This window comes from Oratosquilla oratoria, chromosome 26 (genome assembly GCF_046742065.1).
Source record: "Oratosquilla oratoria isolate Oo_2021 chromosome 26, ASM4674206v1, whole genome shotgun sequence".
NCBI classification, from domain to species: domain Eukaryota; kingdom Metazoa; phylum Arthropoda; class Malacostraca; order Stomatopoda; family Squillidae; genus Oratosquilla; species Oratosquilla oratoria.
The window spans coordinates 56,459,791-56,481,432 of record NC_134802.1 but is presented as its reverse complement, the minus strand read 5'-3'; the positions used below and the strand labels follow the sequence as shown (position 1 = coordinate 56,481,432).

At 35.5% G+C, this 21,642-nt stretch overlaps 1 protein-coding gene across 1 annotated transcript in view; it reads left to right on the top strand.

Moving 5' to 3' along the window:
* Positions 1-4,901: 4,901 nt before the first annotated feature.
* Positions 4,902-21,642, top strand: part of LOC143039621 (uncharacterized) — a 27,276-nt gene continuing 10,535 nt past the window's right edge. Inside the window, exons 1-2 of the mRNA XM_076209889.1 lie at positions 4,902-5,321; positions 9,602-9,807. Of these exons, the coding sequence (XP_076066004.1) occupies positions 9,689-9,807 (119 nt within the window). The 5' untranslated portion in view covers positions 4,902-5,321; positions 9,602-9,688. The remainder of the gene's footprint in view (positions 5,322-9,601; positions 9,808-21,642) is intronic.

Genomic DNA, 21,642 nt, shown 5'->3' with positions numbered 1-21,642 from the left:
AAAAGATAGTAGTGTATAAAAGAAGGCTATTGCCAGCGCGCTTTTTCGTGAGCGATTAGGGGCGGTTGGTGGCACATTAACTTCTTAAAGGATATGTATATATATATGTGTGTGTGTGTGTGTGTGTTTGATTGACAGTTGATGTTAATATATCCTTTAAAAGGAATGATTTAATGCTAATGATTATTCATTAATATCTTTATTTCACCATAAACAAATCAAGTATAAGATAATACATATAAAAAATATTATATACATGACTTTACATGTATATACACATAAATTACAAACAAAAAAATACAATACGTAATTACATATTACATTATGATGATTCCTTGAATAATTTTAATCAGTTTGATACTAAACGTAGTTTAGCCGAAAAAAAAAATTCAGTAGCCTATACATATTAACTCGTAACAGTAGCCTATTCCAATTTCTGTGCAGAGCATGTTAATTGTCACCCATGTATACCCGTCCAATAAATCGATGTTAACACGCTTGCAATCTGTCACGCTTTATTATGCTTAATAACGTAGAAAAAACTGACACCGATGAGAGACTGATTAACGTAATTTTATATCAATCATACAAAGACCAAAAATGCCGCCCCTCAAAAAGTGCCGCCCCTATCCCCCCCTAGCTACGCCACTGCATGGACTAGGGACTATGGCGAAAGTACAATTGAGGAACGCCGTTAAAGATATCAGATCCTTGAAACTAGATGCTAACATAAAAGAATGTATATATATATATATATATATATATATATATATATATATATATATATATATATATATATATATCCATTCAGTGTAGATGTATAATATATATATATATATATATATATATATATATATAGATATATATATATATATATATATAGATAGATAGATAGATAGATATATAGATATATATATAATGTGTGTGTGTGTGTGTGTGTGTGTGTGTGTGTGTGTGTGTGTTTACCTAGTTGTATTTTACGGGAAGGGGAGCTATGCTCGTGAGGTCCCGTCTTAATATCTCATTTTATCTAAACTATTTTTAAATTCATGTATTGTTTTTGCACACACCACTTTCTCATCACATTTTTTTGTACTTGGTGACCATATCGTTGCTGCTTATTCCAATCTTGGTCTTATCAGGGTGATTAGGATTTTCTTCACCATTTCTTCATCCAGGTATGTAAATGCAACTTTGATTGTTCTTATTAAATTATAAGTTTCTCCAAAAATCTTATTTATATGTTTCTCAGGTGACATATTATTCATAACAATGACTCCCAGGTCCTTCTCATTTTTTACTTTTTTTTATTCCTTTTTCTCCCAAATTATATGCTCCTGTTATTCTGTTTTTGCTTTTTCCAAATTCCATTATACTACATTTTTTGTATTGAACTCCATCTCCCACTTCCTATTCCATTCCTGTACTTTATATAGATCTCTCTGTAGTGATTCACAATCTTCTTCTGTTTTCACTCTTTTTTAGTAGTTTTGCATCATCTGCAAAGAAGCTCATATAGCTTTCAATTGCTTCATCCATATCATTAATATATATAGCAAACATTATTGGGGCCAGTACTGTTCCCTGCGGAACACCGCTTATTACTTTATCCCAGTTTGAGTGCTGGTCTCTTATCACTACTCTCATTTTTCTTTCTTGCAAAAAGTCTTCAATCCAATTTAGTAGTTTTCCCTGTATTCCTCCTTCAGTTTCTAGTTTCTTAAGCAACTTCTTATGTGGTACTTTGTCAAACGCTTTCTTTAGGTCTAGAAATGCACAGTCCGCCCATCCATCTCTTTCTTGTATTATATCTATTAGCCTTGAATAGAAACATATTAAATTGGTGACGCATGATCGTCCTTGTCTGAATCCAAATTGCCTTGGATTTAACACTTTTTTTTTCTAAATATTTTACCCATCTACTTTTGATAATTCTTTCACAAATTTTTGCTATTGTACTTGTTAGAGAGACTGGTCTATAGTTGGTAGGTTCTTCTTTATTTCCTCCTTTATATATAGGTACTATATTTGCTTTTTTCCAATCTTCTGGAACTTTTCCTTCTTTCAAGGAACTGTTTAGTATGCTATGTATTTTGTCTGTCAGTTCATTCCTGCATTCTTTCAGAATCCAGTTTGCTATTTCATCTGGTCCATGCGATTTTCTGACATCAAGATTACTCAAGTGTGTCAATATTTCATTCTTTGTTACTTCTATTTCTTCCATAGGGGGGACTTTCTCTTTCCATTCAATCTCTTCAGGTTGTATGTTCTCCCTTGTAAACACTGATTTAAAATGTTTGTTCATAATTTCCGCCATTTCCATTTCCTCAGTGTATTCAACTCCCCCTTGTCTTAATTTCTCCAAGTCTTGTTTGTTTTTCAGTTTATTATTTACAAATCTGTAGAATAGTTTTGGTTGATCTTTACACTTTTCTATGGCATCTTTTTCATATTTTCTCTTTTCCTCTCTGAACGTTTGTACATATTCATTTCTATAACCGGTATATATTTTCCATTTTTCAGGTCTTCTGTCTTTTTTCCATCTGGTCCAGGCTTTGTCTCTTTTGTCTTTTAACTCCCTACAACTTTTGTTGTACCAGCACTTTACATATTCTTTTACTTGTTTTTGTCTTGGGACATTTTTTTCTACTCCTTTTTTGTAAGTTTTCGTCAAAATATTCCATTTCTCTTCCACTGTTGTTTCTTCTTTGTATATTTCTTCCCAGTTTTCTTGTTGAAAGAATTCTCTTATTTTATCAAAGTTTGTTTTTTCATACATCATTCTTCCTTTTCTACATTGCTCATTTCTTTTCATATATTTTTCTTCATTAAGTTCCAGTTCAATCAATATGTGGTCACTTTTACTTATTGGTGTTTTATATTCAATCTTGTCCACTATTCTAGGTTCAGATGTAATAATTAAGTCTAGTCTCGATGTTTCTTCCTCATTTCTATACCTAGTGTTCTCCTGTATCCATTGTGTCATTGTATGGTCAGTAATCATCTCAAGTAGAGCGTTTCCCCATGAGCCGTCTCCACCCTTTACTGTCATTTCTTCCCAGCAGATTTCTTTGCAATTAAAGTCGCCCATCATAACTATTCTTCCTCCATCTTCCATTATTTTATTTTATGTTATCTTTGTGTCCTCTAACATACTTTTATGTTCACTCTCCTCCCATGAGGCTGTTTTCGGAGGCACATAATTTATCACAAATTTTCTGCTCTTCTTATCTCTGTCTTCCACTTCTATCATAATCATCTCTACTGTATTCTTCCCATATATGACACCCCTCACGTTTATATCCTTCTTAGTCAGGAACATAACTCCACCCCCTTGCTTTTTCTCTCTGTTTTTAATCCAATAATTATATGCATTATGTCCTACACTGTTGGGTGGTAGTTTAATTTTGTTTCTACAATTCCCATTATGTCCGGTTCTTTTTCTTTCAAATAATCATTCACCTCATTCAATCCTGTTATTAATCCATCTATATTTGTGTAAGACACTCTTAGTTTTCTGTCACTTCCATTGTGTTCTGTTTCCCTTTTGTTTTTTTCTTGTATGTCGAACTGCCTTAGTTTCATATTCACTACTCTCCAATAGAATCTCTCTTTCTCTGACTCCGTTCTGCTCTCGTTTTTTTTTCCTTAGCTTCAAATCTTTTCTGCTTTTCTTCCTCTCTTTCCTCTTTATTCATTTCCCTTTTTATCCATACCTTTTTATATTGTTCACTTGTTGCTAGTTTCCCTGTTTTGGATAAGATATTCTCTGCCGTCGTTTGTGACCTGAATTTAATCTTAATTGGTCTGTTCTTATCTGTACTATACTTTCCGAGCCTGAATTTTTCCTCAATTTCCTTCATAATTTCTGGTTCATCTTCCTGAACTAAATTTAGTAAACTGCTTACTTTTTCATTTTCCTCATTGGTTCTTGAGGTTGTATCTGGGTTATGTTTCTCTTCCATTCCTAATATAATTATACATTTCTTTTTATCAGCTAAGTCTCTTACTATATTCTCCTTCTGTCTCATCACTTTAATAACTGAGTCTTCAGTTTGTTCTCTCATTTGCTGTTTAATTATGTCAGTAAATGCATCTTTACTGTTTTCCTGAATTGCCTTCCATCCCTCTCTGTTTTCTTTATTATTCATCTTTAACTCTTCATTCTCCCTTTTTACTTCTTTTAACTGTCTTTTTAGGTCTTCTATTTCTTTAGTTAAATTTTTGTTCGCCTTCTCTAGTTCTTCCAATTTTTCAACCTCGATCCTCTTATCGACCTTCTCTTCTAGTCTTGTCAGTTGGGCGGGGGTTTGTGTCCCTCCACCCTCTTTAAATCCCTGGAAAATATTCTCATCACTTTCTACTGTATTGCTCTTATCTATACTTCTAATCTTTACATTTTTATTAGACATTTCATCGTCACTCAGCTGGTCGGGGGGCCGTTTGTTTACCTTTCGCCTGTCTGCCTGGGCCAAGTCTTCTCCTTCCTCATTTCCTTCCATTTCCCCAGCAATCCCTCCCCTTCTCCTCTTTCCCTACTTTCCCACTATCCCACGAGCAATTTCCCCCCACCCTGCAAATACAATAGGCACTTCTCTTTGCTTTGGGATCCACGAAACTTCAATTTTCTTCAGAACGTCTTCTATGCCGTCCGTTCGTTGAAGTGTGTGTGTGTGTGTGTGTGTGTGTGTGTGTGTGTGTGTGTGTGTGTGTGTGTGTGTGTGTGTGTGTGTGTGTGTGTGTGTGTGTGTGTGTGTGTGTGTGTGTGTGTGTGTGCAAAAGAACGTAAATGAATTTGAGTTCTCTGACAACGATGAAGCATCCATTATTTTAATGAGATGCAGAAGTAATTCTCTACCGCTTCGGATCAGGAACAGATTCGTAAATTAGAATGATCTATGTCTATTCTGCGAAAAAAAACAACTGATAAACAACAATGGTAACTCAGGACTTATGTATTACTGTACAGAATGTGGAAGTTGAGAGAAGGGCTGAAGACACAGCAGATAAACTAATCAAGGAATCTAGCAACGGGGCGATCTGAAATCAGATTAGGAAGAAAACAAAAAACATAACTTGTATATCAACGTCGATCTAACGGCGTCACCCACAAACTTCATCGACTTATCGGGTAGACGCGTTTTGCGCGTGACCAGACGTTACCATCAAGGGAGGGACTAGACATCTGAATGTAACAGCCAATGATATTATCTCAAACGGGACCACGAGATACACTCACCAGCTAGTGCAGAGACAGTTTTTTACCAGCTGATGGAGGCTCAAGAGGTATTCTATCAAGAGTTCCTGAAGTTTTCGAATCAGTAAGAATATTTTTTTATCATTATTCTTAGTTAATTATATATATATATGTGTATATATATGTATATATATGTGTGTTTATATGTATATATATGTATATATATGCAATAAAAACACTAGGAGCGTGTGTTCACAAATGCGTAAGTAACCACTAGGAAAAGTAAACTAACGAAGCAGAGCGCTTTCGTATAATTACATCTTCAGTGCAGATACAAAGAAGGAATTATAAGATGAAGAAACAAGGTACAGAATATATGACATAGTGAAGAGGGCATTCGGAGAGGTAGTGGAAGAAGTACACGTGACGGACGTCTGGGCCGTCCTGGTAGCCAACAAGTATGGGACGTTTGGGCCGTCCTGGTAACCAACAAGTATGGGACAACTGCTCATAATTTATATTACAATTCAAACAATTTTGAAATTTCATGAGAAATAAAACTATCTAATTTGTACAAACCTTGATGAAGATTAACATTTACCCCCTTACCAGATTTGATCAAACTGCATTCAATTAAATTTCTTTCTGTTATGTTGTTGTTGTATGTGATGACTTTAGCGTTATCCCAGTCAACTGGGTGGTTAAAATGGTTCATGTGGTTGAATATACCGCTAGATTGGTTTCCCTCTCTAACGTATTTCTTGTGTTGATTGATTCGTGTTGTGAGTGTTTTAGCAGTCTGACCAACATGAAACTGATTACATGATTTGCAAGGTATTTTGTACACACACCCTTTATTACTATTGACAGAATTATTTATGAGCAGTTGTCTTACAGTGTTCTTATTATTGAAAACTACATTAATGTTAAATTTACGTAAATTTACGATGATGAAATAAGATGTATTTACGACATTGGTACTAAGCTTTAATACCCCACACATGTTCTTGACAAAGCTTACAATCGTGCTAAAAGGACATTTTATAACCTTAGGTCAACTCAAACTTTCAATATGAATAACTTGCTAATTTTACCGTACCAAGAGAACCTGCAAAATATTCCAAATATATTACGTAAATTTAACATTAATGTAGTTTTCAATAATAAGAACACTGTAAGACAACTGCTCATAAATAATTCTGTCAATAGTGATAGAGGGAACGGGGAGAGGGGGAAGGAAGAGGAGGAGGAGGAGGAGAAGGGGGGAGGGGGATTGGACACTGGGAAAGGATGAGAATATTGCCCAAACGTCAGAGGGCGAAATGTCCACAAAGGGTAGTTTAAATATTTCATATTTTGCTGGCCATGGGTATTAGGGGAATAATGCGAGGAGATATGTTAGACATGCCCCTGTTTTGTTCAATAGTGTTCGTTCAGGATGTGATAAAGTTTACATCGGAGAAACGTCACGCGACCTGAATACACGAATACGTGAACACCGTTACGACGTCAGGCATGATGTCACCACCAATGCATGTGTGACACATAGAAACAAGGAAAACCATCTTATGGTCTGGAAGAATGCAGAGCTGCTGATACGGGAACCAGACAAAATCCGCAGGAAGTGTTTAGAAGCAGCAATCATTCAAGGAACGAACACTATTGAACAAAACAGGGGCATGTTTAACATAACTCCTCACATTATTCCCCTAATACCCATGGCCAGCAAAATATTAAATATTTAAACCACCCTTTGTGGACATTTCGCCCTCGGACGTTTGGGCCATCATTCTCATCCTTTCCCAGTGTCCAATCCCTCCCCCCTTCTCCTCCTCCTCTTCCTCCCCCCTCCCTTTTTTCTCCCCGTTCCCTCCCTTCCCCTTATTTAATCTCAAGCATTTGTATCTCAACTTGTACTTGAAAAAGCTGTAATAAGCGAAACGTCGTACAAATAAAGGCTCCGTCCTCATATGGTGTTTATCTTTTCAGAAATGTATTTCCCGTGAGATTAAGTTTTTCCTTTGCAATTCGATTAATATTCTCACGTCGTGGGATTTAATTCTATTTTATTGTATTTATTTATTTACTTATCTATCTAATTAATCATTCTTTTTCATTTATTGTGCCTATTTATATATCTTATTTTATTTTTGTTTTCATTTCTACTATATTTATTTATTTATCATTATCATCATTACTGTGATTATTATTATTATTAATATTTTTATTATTATCAATATTATTATTATTATTATTATTATTATTATTATTATTATTATTATTATTATTATTATTATTATTATTATTATTATTATCATTATTATTGCTATTATTATTATTGCTATTATTATTATTATCATCATCATCATCATCATCATCATCATCATCATCATCATCATCATCATCATCATCATTATTATTATTATTATTATTATTTTTATTATTATTATAATTTTTACTAATTTAATTTTTATTTATCTTTTATTTATTTATTTATTTTTATTTATTTATTTATTCATTTATTTATTTATTTTTAAATTATTTTATTTTTTTGTGGCATAGGTTAGTGTAGTCGCGTGACTTGCTGACTGGAAGAGGCCTTTGTCCAGTGCTGGACTTCAGATGAGTGATGGAATAATCATTCTCTTAAATGTGCAGATGAAACTTTTGAAATCTCATGTAAATAAAATCGCCTGGCGGCAGATAAAATAAACACAATAACAAACATACAAATACCAAGGCTTATTCCCCCTTACAAGGGAGGTAGCCAAAGTCAAAGGCATAAGTCCACTTCCACCCATTTCATCCCCACATACTCCACTCCCATTCACCACCCCTCCCTCCCTCCCTCCCTCTTTTCTTGGCTCCTCCTGGATGACGGGTCATCCCTGCATCTCGCCCATTGCCCTCCGTCATAAGCAATTCAGCAAGACACAGTACATCCATAGTATGGCCGCTTCATTTAATCGGCGATCCCCCTCTCCGTCCCCTCATGCAGAAAAAGAGAAGACGGGGAGAAAATCCCTTCGGGCTACGTCAAAATATCACCCAAACATGACCACTTCCTAACTCCTCCATCCCCTCACCCACTCCCTTCCATGCATTACAGAATCATCCATACACAACCATTCTCCACTCACCCCTATCTTCTGTCTCCTCCCTTCCTTCCTCAACAGACAATTCTCTCTTTCCCAATGCCCATTTTACCCCGTCCATCCATCTCATCCTTGGTCGCCCCTTCATGTTCACTCCTTCCACCTCTGCCCTCCACACCTCTTTTGCTAATCTTTCTTCACTCATTCTTTCCATGTGTCCAAACCATCCCAATACTCTTTCATCAACCCTATCTCCCAACTCCTTTTCCATCCCCACTCTCCTCCTCACCTCCTCGTTTCTCACTCTATCCAGCCTAGTAACTCCTATCATACTTCTCAAACACATTTAAACTCTTCCTCTCTTATTATCCATGTTTCTGCCCCAATCAACAAACAATAAAATAAGGAGAGAGAGAGAGAGGGGGTCAGAGAGAGAGTGAGAGAGAGACAGACAGACAGAGAGAGAGAGAGAGAGAGAGAGAGGTGGGGAGAGAAAAGAGGAGAGAGAAGAAAGGGAGAGAGGGGGAGAGAGAGAAAACAGATGACACAACCCGCGCCAGTATAATCCGGCGCCTTCCTTTCCAGGTGATCCCTTTCCTTCTGCCTTGCCTGCCGCCAGGCTATTTTATTCATCTCACACGTAGTCCCTCGGTAGCGAAAAAGTAGGTTCAGCTGAAATCCTAAACTTCCTGAAGTCCTGAAATATCTGAAACATTATTTTTACTCATTCAAAGATGAAGTCCTGAAGTCGTTGACATTTGATGTCCTGAAATAATGAAAGGTGAAGTCATAAAATCACTGACAGTTGAGTTCCTCAAATAATTTAATTCTGAAGTCCTGAATCACTGAAACATGACATTGCTGAGTCCTAAAACACCTGAAATCACTTAAACATTAACTCCTGAATCATTGAAACCTAAATTCTCGAATCACTGAAATTTGAAGTTCTAAAATAACTTAACCCTAAAGTCCTGAACTCACTGAAGTCCTGAATCATTGACAGTTTAATTCCTGATATTAGAATTTGAGATTATGATACCACCGAAACCTGAAATCCTGAAATAATCAAGGCTCTGAAGTCTTGAAATTCGAAGTAACTGAAACCTCAAGTCCTTCAATCTCTGACATCTGAAGTCCTCACCTGAACTCCTGAAATCACTAGAATCTGATAATTCCTGAAATAGCTGAACTCGTGGAATCCCTTAAACCTGAACTGAAGTCTTTAAATCCCTAAAACCTGAATGTTTGAAGTTTCTGAAGTCACAGACATCTGAAGTCCTGAAGCTACACTTCTTTCTTCGTCTTGCAGAGTCCCTGGGAAGCTGTCCACCTAGAAGCATGAGACCAGCTGTCCGGGCGCTGCTGCTGCAGCTGTTGCTGCTGACAGCTGTTCTGCATGACGGCCAATGTCAGGACCAGCAGTTCAGAATGTCAGGACCAGCAGTTCAGGATGCTGCACAAGTCAGGAAGCATTCGTGGAATTTTCTTCGTAACCAAGATGCTCTCCATCATTCAGTGAGTCTTTCTTCTTGGTTGTCTGTTGGTCTGCATGTGTGTGTCTGTGTGTGTACTTGTATTTACCTACCAGTATCTTACGGGAAGGGGAGCTACACCCGTGGTGTCCCGCCTTTGTATCTCGCAGTGTCTAGTTTGCTCTTAAATTCGTGTATGGTTTTTGCACACACTATTGTTTCGTCCAGTTTGCTCCAAGTGTCCACCAATCTGTGTGGGAAACTGTTCTTCTTCAGATCTCTTCTATAACTATCCTTTTTGAGTTTCTTTCCGTGTCCTCCTATGTTTCTCTTGTCCCAATTTAGTAAGTCCTCTCTATCAAGTATTTCCGTTCCTTTCATGATTCTATAGATGGTCAGTAGGTCGCCTCTTTCTCTTCTTTGTTCCAAAGTTGGTAACTTTAGTTTAGCCAGTCTCTCTTCATGTGACAAGTTTGAAAGTGCTTGGGTCATTTTCTTGATTGATCTTTGGATTTTTTCAATTGTCTTTATTTTTTCTTTGGTACTGGGTGACCACAATGTCGCAGCATACACTAATCTATGCCTTCTTAATGTGACCAATATTTTTTTTTAATAATTTCCTCGCGTAAATAGGTAAACGCCACTTTTATTGATCTTAGCAAGTTATAGGATTCTCCGACAATTTTGCTTATCTGTTTATCAGAGGACAAGTCGTTTGAGATAATTACTCCCAGGTCTTTTTCAGATCCCATTTTTTTTTATCTCCTTAGTTCCAATTGTATATTGTCCTGACATTTTTCCGAACTCCATTATGCTACATTTCTTAATACTGAAGTTCACTTTCCACTTCTGACTCCATTTCCAAACCTTGTTGAGGTCTCTCTGAAGTGATTCGCAATCCGTTTCGGTTTTCACTTTCCTCAACAATTTAGCATCGTTTGCAAAGAAGCTCATGTAACATTCCACTTCATCATCCATGTCATTCACATAAACATCGAATATTATTGGAGCCAATACAGATCCTTGCGAGACTCCACTAATCACCTCCTTCAAACCTGAATACTTTTCTCTGAGTACTACTCTCATTTTTCTACCATGCAGGAAATCCTCCATCCAGTTTAGTAGGTTGCCTTGTATCCCTCCTATGTTTTCCTTTTTTTTTTTTTGTGGTACTTTGTCGAAGGCTTTTTGTAAATCTAAGAAAGCACAATCAACCCACCCACCCCTTTCTTGTATTATATCTATCTTGAGTAAAAACAGATTAAATTTGTGGTACATGATCTTCCCTGTCTGAGTCTAAATTGTCTCGGGTTTATTATATTGTTTTCTTCCAGGTGTATTACCCTTCTATTCTTGATAATTTTCTCGCAATTTTTGGTTACAGTGCTTGTTAGTGAGACCGGTTTATAATTAGTTTGTTCTTCCTTGTTTCCTCCCTTATACATTGGTACAATGTTGGCATTTTTCCAGTCCTTTGGTATTTTTCTTTCTTTGAGTATCTTATTATGTTGTATATTTTGTCCATTAGTTTTTCTCTGCATTTTTTTAGTATCCAGTGTGCAATTCCGCCCGGACCGTGCGATTTCCTAACGTCAAGGTTCGTTAATTGCTCCATTATTTCTTTTTGTGTTATTATTTTCCTCATAGGGGGAATTTGCACTTCGCTTCCTTCATTTCAATGCTGTACTTTTTCTCTAGTGAAAACCGACTTGAAGAGATTGTTCATGACTTCGGCCATTTCTAGATCTTCTGTGTATTCTATATTTCGTTGGCCTAGTTTCACCATACCCTGTTTATTTTTAAGTTTAGCATTCACATATCTATATAATAGCTTGGGTTGATCCTTGCATTTTTCTATGATGTCTTTTTCATAGTTTCTTTTTTCATTTCTATAGTTAATATATATTTAATATATATTTTTAATATATATAATTTTTAATATATATTTAATATACATTTTTTCATTTCTATAGTTAATATATATTTGCCATTTTTCAGATTTTTTTTTTAACCTTTTCTCCATTTTTCCAAGCTTTGTCTCTTCTATCTTTTGCCTCACTGCATCTTCTGTTGAACCAGCATTTAATGTACTCCCTCTCTTGTACACCCTGTCTTGGTACGTACTTTTTCACTCGTTCGTTATAGTTTTCCATCAAGATCGCCCATTTCTTTTTCACTTTTGTCTCTTCAATGTAGAAATCTTTCCCAATTTGCTTTCTGAAAGAATTTCTTTAGTTTTCCAAAGTCCGTTTTGCTGTACATCAATCTTCCTTTTCCGTACTTTTCATTTTTCCCCACATGTATTTTTCCCTTTAGTTCAGTCTCTATTAGTATGTGGTCACTCTTTCCAAATAGTGTTTTGTATTCAATTTTATCTACAATTTCAGATTCTGTTGTAAATATTAAGTCCAGTCTCGACGGTTCTTCATTACTTCAGTATTTGGTATTTTCTTTGACCTATTGTGTCATTGTATGTTTTATGGTCATGTCCAGTAATACATTTCCCCCATAGGTCCTCTCCGCTCTTCACTGTCATCTCCCAACAGATTTCTTTGTAGTTAAAATTCCCCATAAGTACCAGGCTACCTCCATCCTTTTGTATCTCATTTAATGAATGCTTTGTATATTCTAACATTTTTGAATGCTCGTTCTCTTTCCAAGAGCCCGTTTTTGGGGGCACGTATATCACCACAAACTTTCTATTTTTCATGTCTCTGTCTTCGATTTTTATCATGTGTAGGCGCGTGCGTGCGTGTGTATTTACCTAATTATATTTTACGGGAAGGGGAGCTATGCTCGTGGTGTCCCGTCTTCATATCTCATTTTATCTAGACTGTTTTTAGATTCGTGTGTTGTTTTTGCACACACCACTTTCTCATCTAACTTGTTCCAAATGTCTATTACTCTGTGGGGAAAGCTGTTCTTTTTCAGATTTCTTCTATATCTGTCTTTCTTGATTTTCTTTCCGCATCCTCTTATATTTCTACTGTCCCATTTTGTTAGATCCTCTCTATCAATCGTTTTTATGCCTTTCATGATTCTATATATAGTTATCAAGTCTCCTATCTCTCTTCTTTGCTCTGATGTCTGTAGCTCAAGTTTTGCTAGTCTCTCTTCATAAGTTAGTTTTGAGAGTGTTTGGTGCCAATTTTGTAATTGCTCTTTGTATTCTTTCAAGTTTTGTTATACATTTTTTTGTACTTGGTGACCACGTCGTCGCTGCATATTCCAATCTTGGTTTCATCAAAGTGATTAGTATTTTCTTCACCCACTTCTTCATCCAGGTATGTAAATGCCACTTTTACTATTCTTATCAAATTATAAGTTTCTCCAAAAATCTTATTTATATGTTTCTCATGTGACATATTATTCATAACAATGACTCCCAGGTCCTTCTTATTTTCTACTTTTTTTTTATTCCTTCTCCCAATTTATATGATCCCACTATTCTTTTTTTGCTTCTTCCAAATTCCATTATACTACACTTCTCAATATTGAATTCCATCTCCCACTTCCTACTCCATTCCCAGACTTTATTGAGATCACTCTGTAGCGACTCACAATCTTCTTCGGTGTTCACTTTTTCAACAATTTTGCATCATCTGCAAAGAAGCTCATATAACTTTCAATTAATATATATAGCAAATATTAGAGCCTGAACTGTTCCTTGTGGAACACAACTTATTACTTCATCCCAATTAGTGTTTGTCTCTTATCACTACTCTCATTTTTCTTTCATGCAAGAAGTCTTCCATCCACTTCAGCAGTTTGTCCTATATTCCTCCTGCAGTTTCTAATTTCTTAAGCAGCTTCTTATGTGGCATCTTATCAAAAGCTTTTTTCAGGTCTAGAAATGCACAATCAGCCCAACCATCTCTTTCTTGTATTACATCTATTAGTCTTGGATATAAACACATTAAGTTAGTGACGCATGATCGTCCTTGTCTGAATCCAAATTGCCTTGGATTTAGTAAGGTTGTTTTTTCCAAATGCCTTACCCATCTACTTTTGAAAATTCTTTCATAATTTTTTGCTATCGTACCTGTTAGAGAGACCGATCTATAGTTAGTAGGGTCTTCCTTGTTTTCCCCTTTATATATTGGTACTATATTGGCTTTTTTCCAATATTTTGGAACTTTTCCTTCTTAAACCAATAACAGCAGTTATCTTCTCTTTCCATTGAGCTGCTATTATCTATATTTTTGCTCTTGACACCTCTGCTTCCTTGTTGTTCGTCTATGTATTTTGTCCCCCGGTTTGTTTACGCTTCTCCTAAGATCCGGGGCCCGTTCGTCCCCTTCCTCATTTCCTTCCCTTTTCCTCAGTAATCCCTCCCATTCTCCTTTTTCTTCACATTACCACTACACCGCGAGCTTTCACCTCCCCTATTAATACAAGACAGGTACTTTCCTGTTGCTGTGATCCTCGTAATTTTGAAGATTTCACTGTGTGTGTGTGTGTGTGTGTGTGTGTGTGTGTGTGTGTGTGTGTGTGTGTGTGTGTGTGTGTGTGTGTGTGTGTGTGTGTGTGTGTGTGTGTGTGTGTGTGTGTGTGTGTGTGTGTGTGTGTGTGTGTGTGTGTATTTACCTAGTTGTATTTACCTAGTTGTATTTTACGGGAAGGGGAGCTATGCTCGCGGTGTCCCGTCTTCATATTTCATTTCATCTAAACTATTTTTAAATTCATGTATTGTTTTTGCACACACCACTTTCTCAACTTTCTAACTTGTTCCAACTGTCTATTACTCTGTGGGGAAAGCTGTTCTTTTTTAGATCTCTTTTATAGCTGACTTTCTTGATTTTCTTTCCGTGTCCTCTTGTATTTCTATCATCACATTTTATCAGATTCTCTCTATCAGTAATTTCTATGCCTTTCATGATTCTGTAAATAGCTATCAAATCTCCTCTCTCTCTTCTTTGCTCTAGTGTCTGTAGTTCAAGTTTTGCTAGTCTCTCTTCATATGATAGTTTTGAGAGTGTCTGTGCCAATTTTGTAATTGCTTTTTGTATTCTTTCAAGTTTTTTTTATACATTTTTTGTACTTGGTGACCATATCGTTGCTGCATATTCCAATCTTGGTCTTATTAGAGTGATTAGAATCTTCTTCACCCTTTCTTCATCCAGGTATGTAAATGCCACTTTGATTGTTCTTATTAAGTTATAAGTTTCTCCAAAAATCTTATATGTTTCTCAGGTGACATATTGTTCATAACAATGACTCCCAGGTCCCTCTCATTTTCTACTTTTTTTATTCCTTCTTCTCCCAATTTATATGATCCTGTTATTCTGTTTTTGCTTTTTCCAAATTCCATTATACTACACTTTTTAGTGTTTAACTCCACCTCCCACTTCCTATTCCATTCCTGTATTTTATTTAGATCACAGTGTAGTGACTCACAATCTTCTTCCGTGTTCACTTTTTTTTTAACAGTTTTACATCATCTGCAAAGAAGCTCATACATCTTTCAATTCCGTCATCCATATCATTAACATATATAGCAAACATTATCGGGGCCAGAACTGTTCCTTGTGGAACACCGCTTATTACTTCATCCCAATTAGTGTTTGTCTCTTATCACTACTCTCATTTTTCTTTCATGCAAAAAGTTTTCCATCCATTTAAGCAGTTTGCCCTGTATTCCTCCTTCAGTTTCTAATTTCTTAAGCAACTTCTTATGTGGTACTTTGTCAAAAGCTTTCTTTAGGTCTAGAAATGCACAGTCCGCCCATCCATCTCTTTCTTGTATTATATCTATTAGCCTTGAATAGAAACATATTAAATTGGTGATGCATGATCGTCCTTGTCTGAATTCAAATTGCCTTGGATTTAGCACTTTGTTTTTTTTTTCTAAATATATTACCCATCTACTTTTGATAACTCTTTCACACATTTTTGCTATTGTACTTGTTAGAGAGACTGGTCTATAGTTGGTAGGTTCTTCTTTATTTCCTCCTTTATATATAGGTACTATATTTGCTTTTTTCCAATCTTCTGGAACTTTTCCTTCTTTCAAGGAACTGTTTAGTATGCTATGTATTTTGTTTGCCAGTTCATTCCTGCATTCTTTCAGTATCCAGTTTGCTATTTCATCTGGTCCATGCGATTTTCTGACATCAAGATTACTCAAGTGTGTTAATATTTCATTCTTTGTTACTTCTATTTCTTCCATAGGGGGGACTTTCTCTTTCCATTCGTTCTCTTCAGGTTGTATGTTCTCCCTTGTAAACACTGATTTAAAATGTTTGTTCATAATTTCCGCCATTTCCATTTCCTCAGTGTATTCAACTCCCTCTTGTCTTAATTTCTCCAAGTCTTGTTTGTTTTTCAGTTTATTGTTTACAAATCTGTAGAATAGTTTTGGTTGATCTTTACACTTTTCTATGACATCTTTTTCATATTTTCTCTTTTCCTCTCTGCACGTTTGTACATATTCATTTCTATAACAGGTATATATTTTCCATTTTTCAGGTCTTCTGTCTTTTTTCCATCTGGTCCAGGCTTTGTCTCTTTTGTCTTTTAACTCCCTACAACTTTTGTTGTACCAGCATTTTACATATTCTTTTTCTTGTTTTTGTCTTGGGACACTTTTCCACTCCTTTTTTGTAAATTTTTGTCAAAATATTCCATTTCTCTTCTACTGTTGTTTCTTCTTTGTATATTTCTTCCCAGTTTTCTTGTTGAAAGAATTCTCTTATTTTATCAAAGTTTGTTTTTTCATACATCATTCTTCCTTTTCTATATTGTTCATTTATTTCATGTTTTTTTCCTCATTTAATTCCAGTTCAATCAGTATATGGTCACTTTTACTTATTGGTGTTTTATATTCAATCTTTTCTACTATTCTAGGTTCAGATGTGATTATTAGGTCTAGTCTCGATGGTTCTTCTTCATTTTATACCTAGTGTTCTCCTGTATCCATTGTGTCATTGTATGGTCAATAATCATCTCGAGTAGAACATTTCCCAGTGAGTCGTCTCCACCCTTTACTGTCATTTCTTCCCAGCAGATTTCTTTGCAATTAAAGTCGCCCATCATAACTATTCTTCCTCCCTCTTCCATTATCTTATTTAATGTTATCTTTGTGTCCTCTAACATACTTTTATGTTCACTCTCTTCCCACGAGGCTGTTTTTGGAGGCACATAATTTATCACAAACTTTCTGCTCTTCTTATCTCGGTCTTCCACTTCGATCATAATCATCTCTACTGTATTTTTTCCATATGTAACACTCTTCACGTTTATATCTTTCTTAGTGAGGAACATAACTCCACCCCCTTGCTTTGTCTCTCTGTTTCTAATCCAATAATTATATGCGTCATTTCCTACACTGTTGGGTGGTAGTAGACCTTTTAATTTCGTTTCTACAATTCCCATTATGTCCGGTTCTTTTTCCCTTCAGATAATCATTCAGCTCATTCAATCCAGTAATTAATCCATCTATATTTGTGTAAGACACTCTTAGTTTTCTGCCACTTCCATTGTATTCTCTGTTTCCCTTTTGTTTTTCTCTAGTAGTTCGAATTTCCTTACTTTCATATTCACTACTCTCCAATCGAATTTCTCTTTTTCTGACTCTGTTCTGTTCTCGTTTTTTCCTTAGCTTCATGTCTTTTCATTTTTTTCCTCCTCTCTTTCCTCTTTATTCATTTCCCTTTTTATCCATACCTTTTTATATTGTTCACTTGCTACTAGTTTCCCTGTTTTTGATCAGATATTCTCTGCCGTCGTTTGTGACGTGAATTTAATCTTAATTGGTCTGGTCATATCTGTACTATACTTTCTGAGTCTAAACTTCTCTTCAATTTGTTTCATAATTTCAGGTTCATCTTCCTGAACTAATTCTAGTAATCTGCTTACTTTTTCATTTTCCTCATTGATTCTTGTGGTTCTATCTGGGTTGTGTTTCTCTTCCATTCCTAATATAATTATACATTTCTTTTTATCTGCTAAGTCTCTTACTATATTCTCCTTTTGTCTCATCACTTTAATAACTGAGTCTTCAGTTTGTTCTTTCATTTGTTGTTTGATTATGTCAGTAAATGTAACTTTACTGTTTTCTTGGATTGTCTTCCAACCCTTAGCTTCTTTAGCTATGGCCTCTTTGTTTTCTTTATTATTCCTCTTTAATTCTTCATTCTCCTCTTTTACTTCCTTTAACTGTCTTTTTAGTTCTTCTATTTCCCTAGTAAAGTTTTTCTTTACCTTCTCTAGTGCTTCCAATCTTTCAACCCTTTCCGCAATTTTTGACATTCTACCGAACCTACTCTCCCAATGTTCGGTCATTTGTTCAAGTTTTTCTTCCAGTCTTGGCAGTCGGGGGAGGTTGGTATCCGCCCCACCCCATTAAATCCATGGAAATTATTATCCTCACCTTCTATTGTGCTACTCATATCTATGTTTCTAATCTTTACATTTTTGTTAGACCCTTCATCGTCACTAAATTGATCCGGCCCGCGTTTTTTTAGATGGCGTCTGCCTGCCTGGACCAAGTCCTTTCCTTCCTCATTTCCTTCCATTTCCCTCAGTAATCCCTCCCCTTCTCTTTTTTCCTCACTTTCCCACTACACCACATGCAATCCCCCCCTGTAAATACAATAGGTACTTCCTTTGCTTTGGGATACACGAAAATTTCAATCTACGCCGTCCATCTAACGGACGTGTGTGTATTTACCTAGTTGTATTTACCTAGTTGTATTTTACGGGAAGGGGAGCTATGCTCGTGGGGTCCCGTCTTCATTTCTCATTTTATCTAAACTATTTTTAAATTCATGTATTGTTTTTGCACACACCACTTTCTCATCTAACTTGTTCCAACTGTCTATTACTCTGTGTGGAAAGCTGTTCTTTTTCAAATCTCTTCTATAGCTGTCTTTTTTTATTTTCTTTCCGTGTCCTCTTGTATTTCTGTCATCCCATCTTATCAGATTCTCTCTATCAGTAATTTCTATGCCTTTCATGATTCTGTAAATAGCTATCAAATCTCCTCTCTCTCTTCTTTGCTCTAGTGTCTGTAGTTCAAATTTTTGTAGTCTCTCTTCATATGATAGTTTTGAGAGTGTTGGTGCCAGTTTTGTAATTGCTCTTTGTATTCTTTCAATTTTTTTTATACATTTTTTTGTACTTGGTGACCATATTGTTGCTGCATATTCTAATCTTGGTCTTATCAGGGTGATTAGGATTTTCCTCACCATTTCTTCATCCAGGTATGTAAATGCCACTTTGATTGTTCTTATTAAATTATAAGTTTCTCCAAAAACCTTATTTATATGTTTTTCAGGTGACATATTATTCATAACAATGACTCCCAGGTCCTTTTCATTTTCTACTTTTTTTATTCCCTCTTCTCCCAAATTATATGATCCTGTTATTCTGTTTTTGCTTTTTCCAAATTCCATTATACTGCACTTTTTTGTATTGAACTCCATCTCCCACTTCTTACTCCATTCCTGTACTTTATTTAGATCTCTCTGTAGTGATTCACAATCTTCTTCAGTTTTCACTCTTTTCAGTAGTTTTGCATCGTCTGCAAAGAAGCTCATATAGCTTTCAATTCCTTCATCCATATCATTAATATATATAGCAAACATTATTGGGGCCAGGACTGTTCCCTGCGGGACACCGCTTATTACTTCATTCCATTTTGAGTGCTGGTTTCTTATCACTACTCTCATTTTTCTTTCTTGCAAAAAGTCTTCCATCCAATTTAGTAATTTACCTTGTATTCCTCCTTCAGATTCTAGTTTCTTAAGCAACTTCTTATGTGGTACTTTGTCAAAAGCTTTTTTTAGGTCTAGAAATGCACAATCAGCCCATCCATCTCTTTCTTGTATTATATCTATTAGCCTTGAATAGAAGCATATTAAATTGGTGACGCATGATCGTCCTTGTCTGAATCCAAATTGCCTTGGATTTAGTACGTTGTTTTTTTCCAAGTATTTTACCCATCTATTTTTGATAATTCTTTTACAAATTTTTGCTATTGTACTTGTTAGAGAGACTGGTCTATAGTTGGTAGGTTCTTCTTTATTTCCTCCTTTATATATAGGTACTATATTTGCTTTTTTCCAATCTTCTGGAACTTTTCCTTCTTTCAAGGAACTGCTTATTATGCTATGTATTTTGTCTGCCAGTTCATTCCTGCATTCTTTCAGAATCCAGTTTGCTATTTCATCTGGTCCATGTGATTTTCTGACATCAAGATTACTCAATTGTATCAATATTTCATTCTTTGATACTTCTATTTTTTCTATAGGGGGGACTTTCTCTTTCCATTCAATCTCTTCAGGTTGTATGTTCTCCCTTGTAAACACTGATTTAAAATGTTTGTTCATAATTTCCGCCATTTCCATTTCCTCAGTGTATTCAACTCCCCCTTGACTTAATTTCTCCAAGTCCTGTTTGTTTTTCAGTTTATTGTTTACAAATCTGTAGAATAGTTTTGGTTGATCTTTACATTTTTCTATGACGTCTTTTTCATATTTTCTCTTTTCCTCTCTGCATGTTTGTACATATTCATTTCTATAACTGGTATATATTTTCCATTTTTCAGGTTTTCTGTATTTTTTCCATCTGGTCCAGGCTTTGTCTCTTTTGTCTTTTAACTCCCTACAACTTTTGTTGTACCAGCATTTTACATATTCTTTTTCTTGTTTTTGTCTTGGGACATACTTTTCCACTCCTTTTTTGTAAATTTTTGTCAAAATATTCCATTTCTTTTCCACTGATGTTTCTTCTTTGTATATTTCTTCCCAGTTTTCTTGTTGAAAGAATTCTCTTATTTTATCAAAGTTTGTTTTTTCATACATCATTCTTCCTTTTCTATATTGTTCATTTCTTTTGATATATTTTTCTTCATTAAGTTCCAGTTCAATCAATATGTGGTCACTTTTACCTATTGGTGTTTTATATTCAATCTTGTCCACTATTCTAGGTTCAGATGTAATTAATAAGTCTAGTCTCGATGGTTCTTCTTCATTTCTATACCTAGTGTTCTCCTGTATCCATTGTGTCATTGTGTGGTCAATAATCATCTCAAGTAGAGCGTTTCCCCATGAGTCATCTCCACCCTTTACTGTCATTTCTTCCCAGCAGATTTCTTTGCAATTAAAGTCGCCCATCATAACTATTCTTCCTCCATCTTCCATTATTTTATTTTATGTTATCTTTGTGTCCTCTAACATACTTTTATGTTCACTCTCCTCCCATGAGGCTGTTTTTGGAGGCACATAATTTATCACAAATTTTCTGCTCTTCTTATCTCTGTCTTCCACTTCTATCATAATCATCTCTACTGTATTCTTTCCATATATGACACCTTTCACGTTTATATCCTTCTTAGTCAGGAACGTAACTCCACCCCCTTGCTTTTTCTCTCTGTTTCTAATCCAATAATTGTATGCATCATGTCCTACACTGTTGGGTGGTAGTGGGCCTTTTAATTTTGTTTCTACAATTCCCATTATGTCTGGTTCTTTTTCTTTCAAATAATCATTCAGCTCATTCAATCCTGTTATTAATCCATCTATATTTGTGTAAGACACTCTTAGTTTTCTGCCACTTCCATTGTGTTCTCTGTTTCCCTTATGTTTTTCTTTTGTATGTCGAACTTCCTTAGTTTCATGTTCACTACTCTCCAATAGAATCTCTCTTTCTCTGACTCCGTTCTGTTCTCGTTTTTTTGCCTTAGCTTCCAGTCTTTTCTGCTTTTCTTCCTCTCTTTCCTCTTTATTCATTTCTCTTTTTATCCATATCTTTTTGTATTGTTCACTTGTTGCTAGTTTCCCTGTTTTGGATAAGATATTCTCTGCCGTTGTTTGTGACTTGAATTTAATCTTAATTGGTCTGGTCTTGTCTGTGCTATACTTTCCGAGTCTAAATT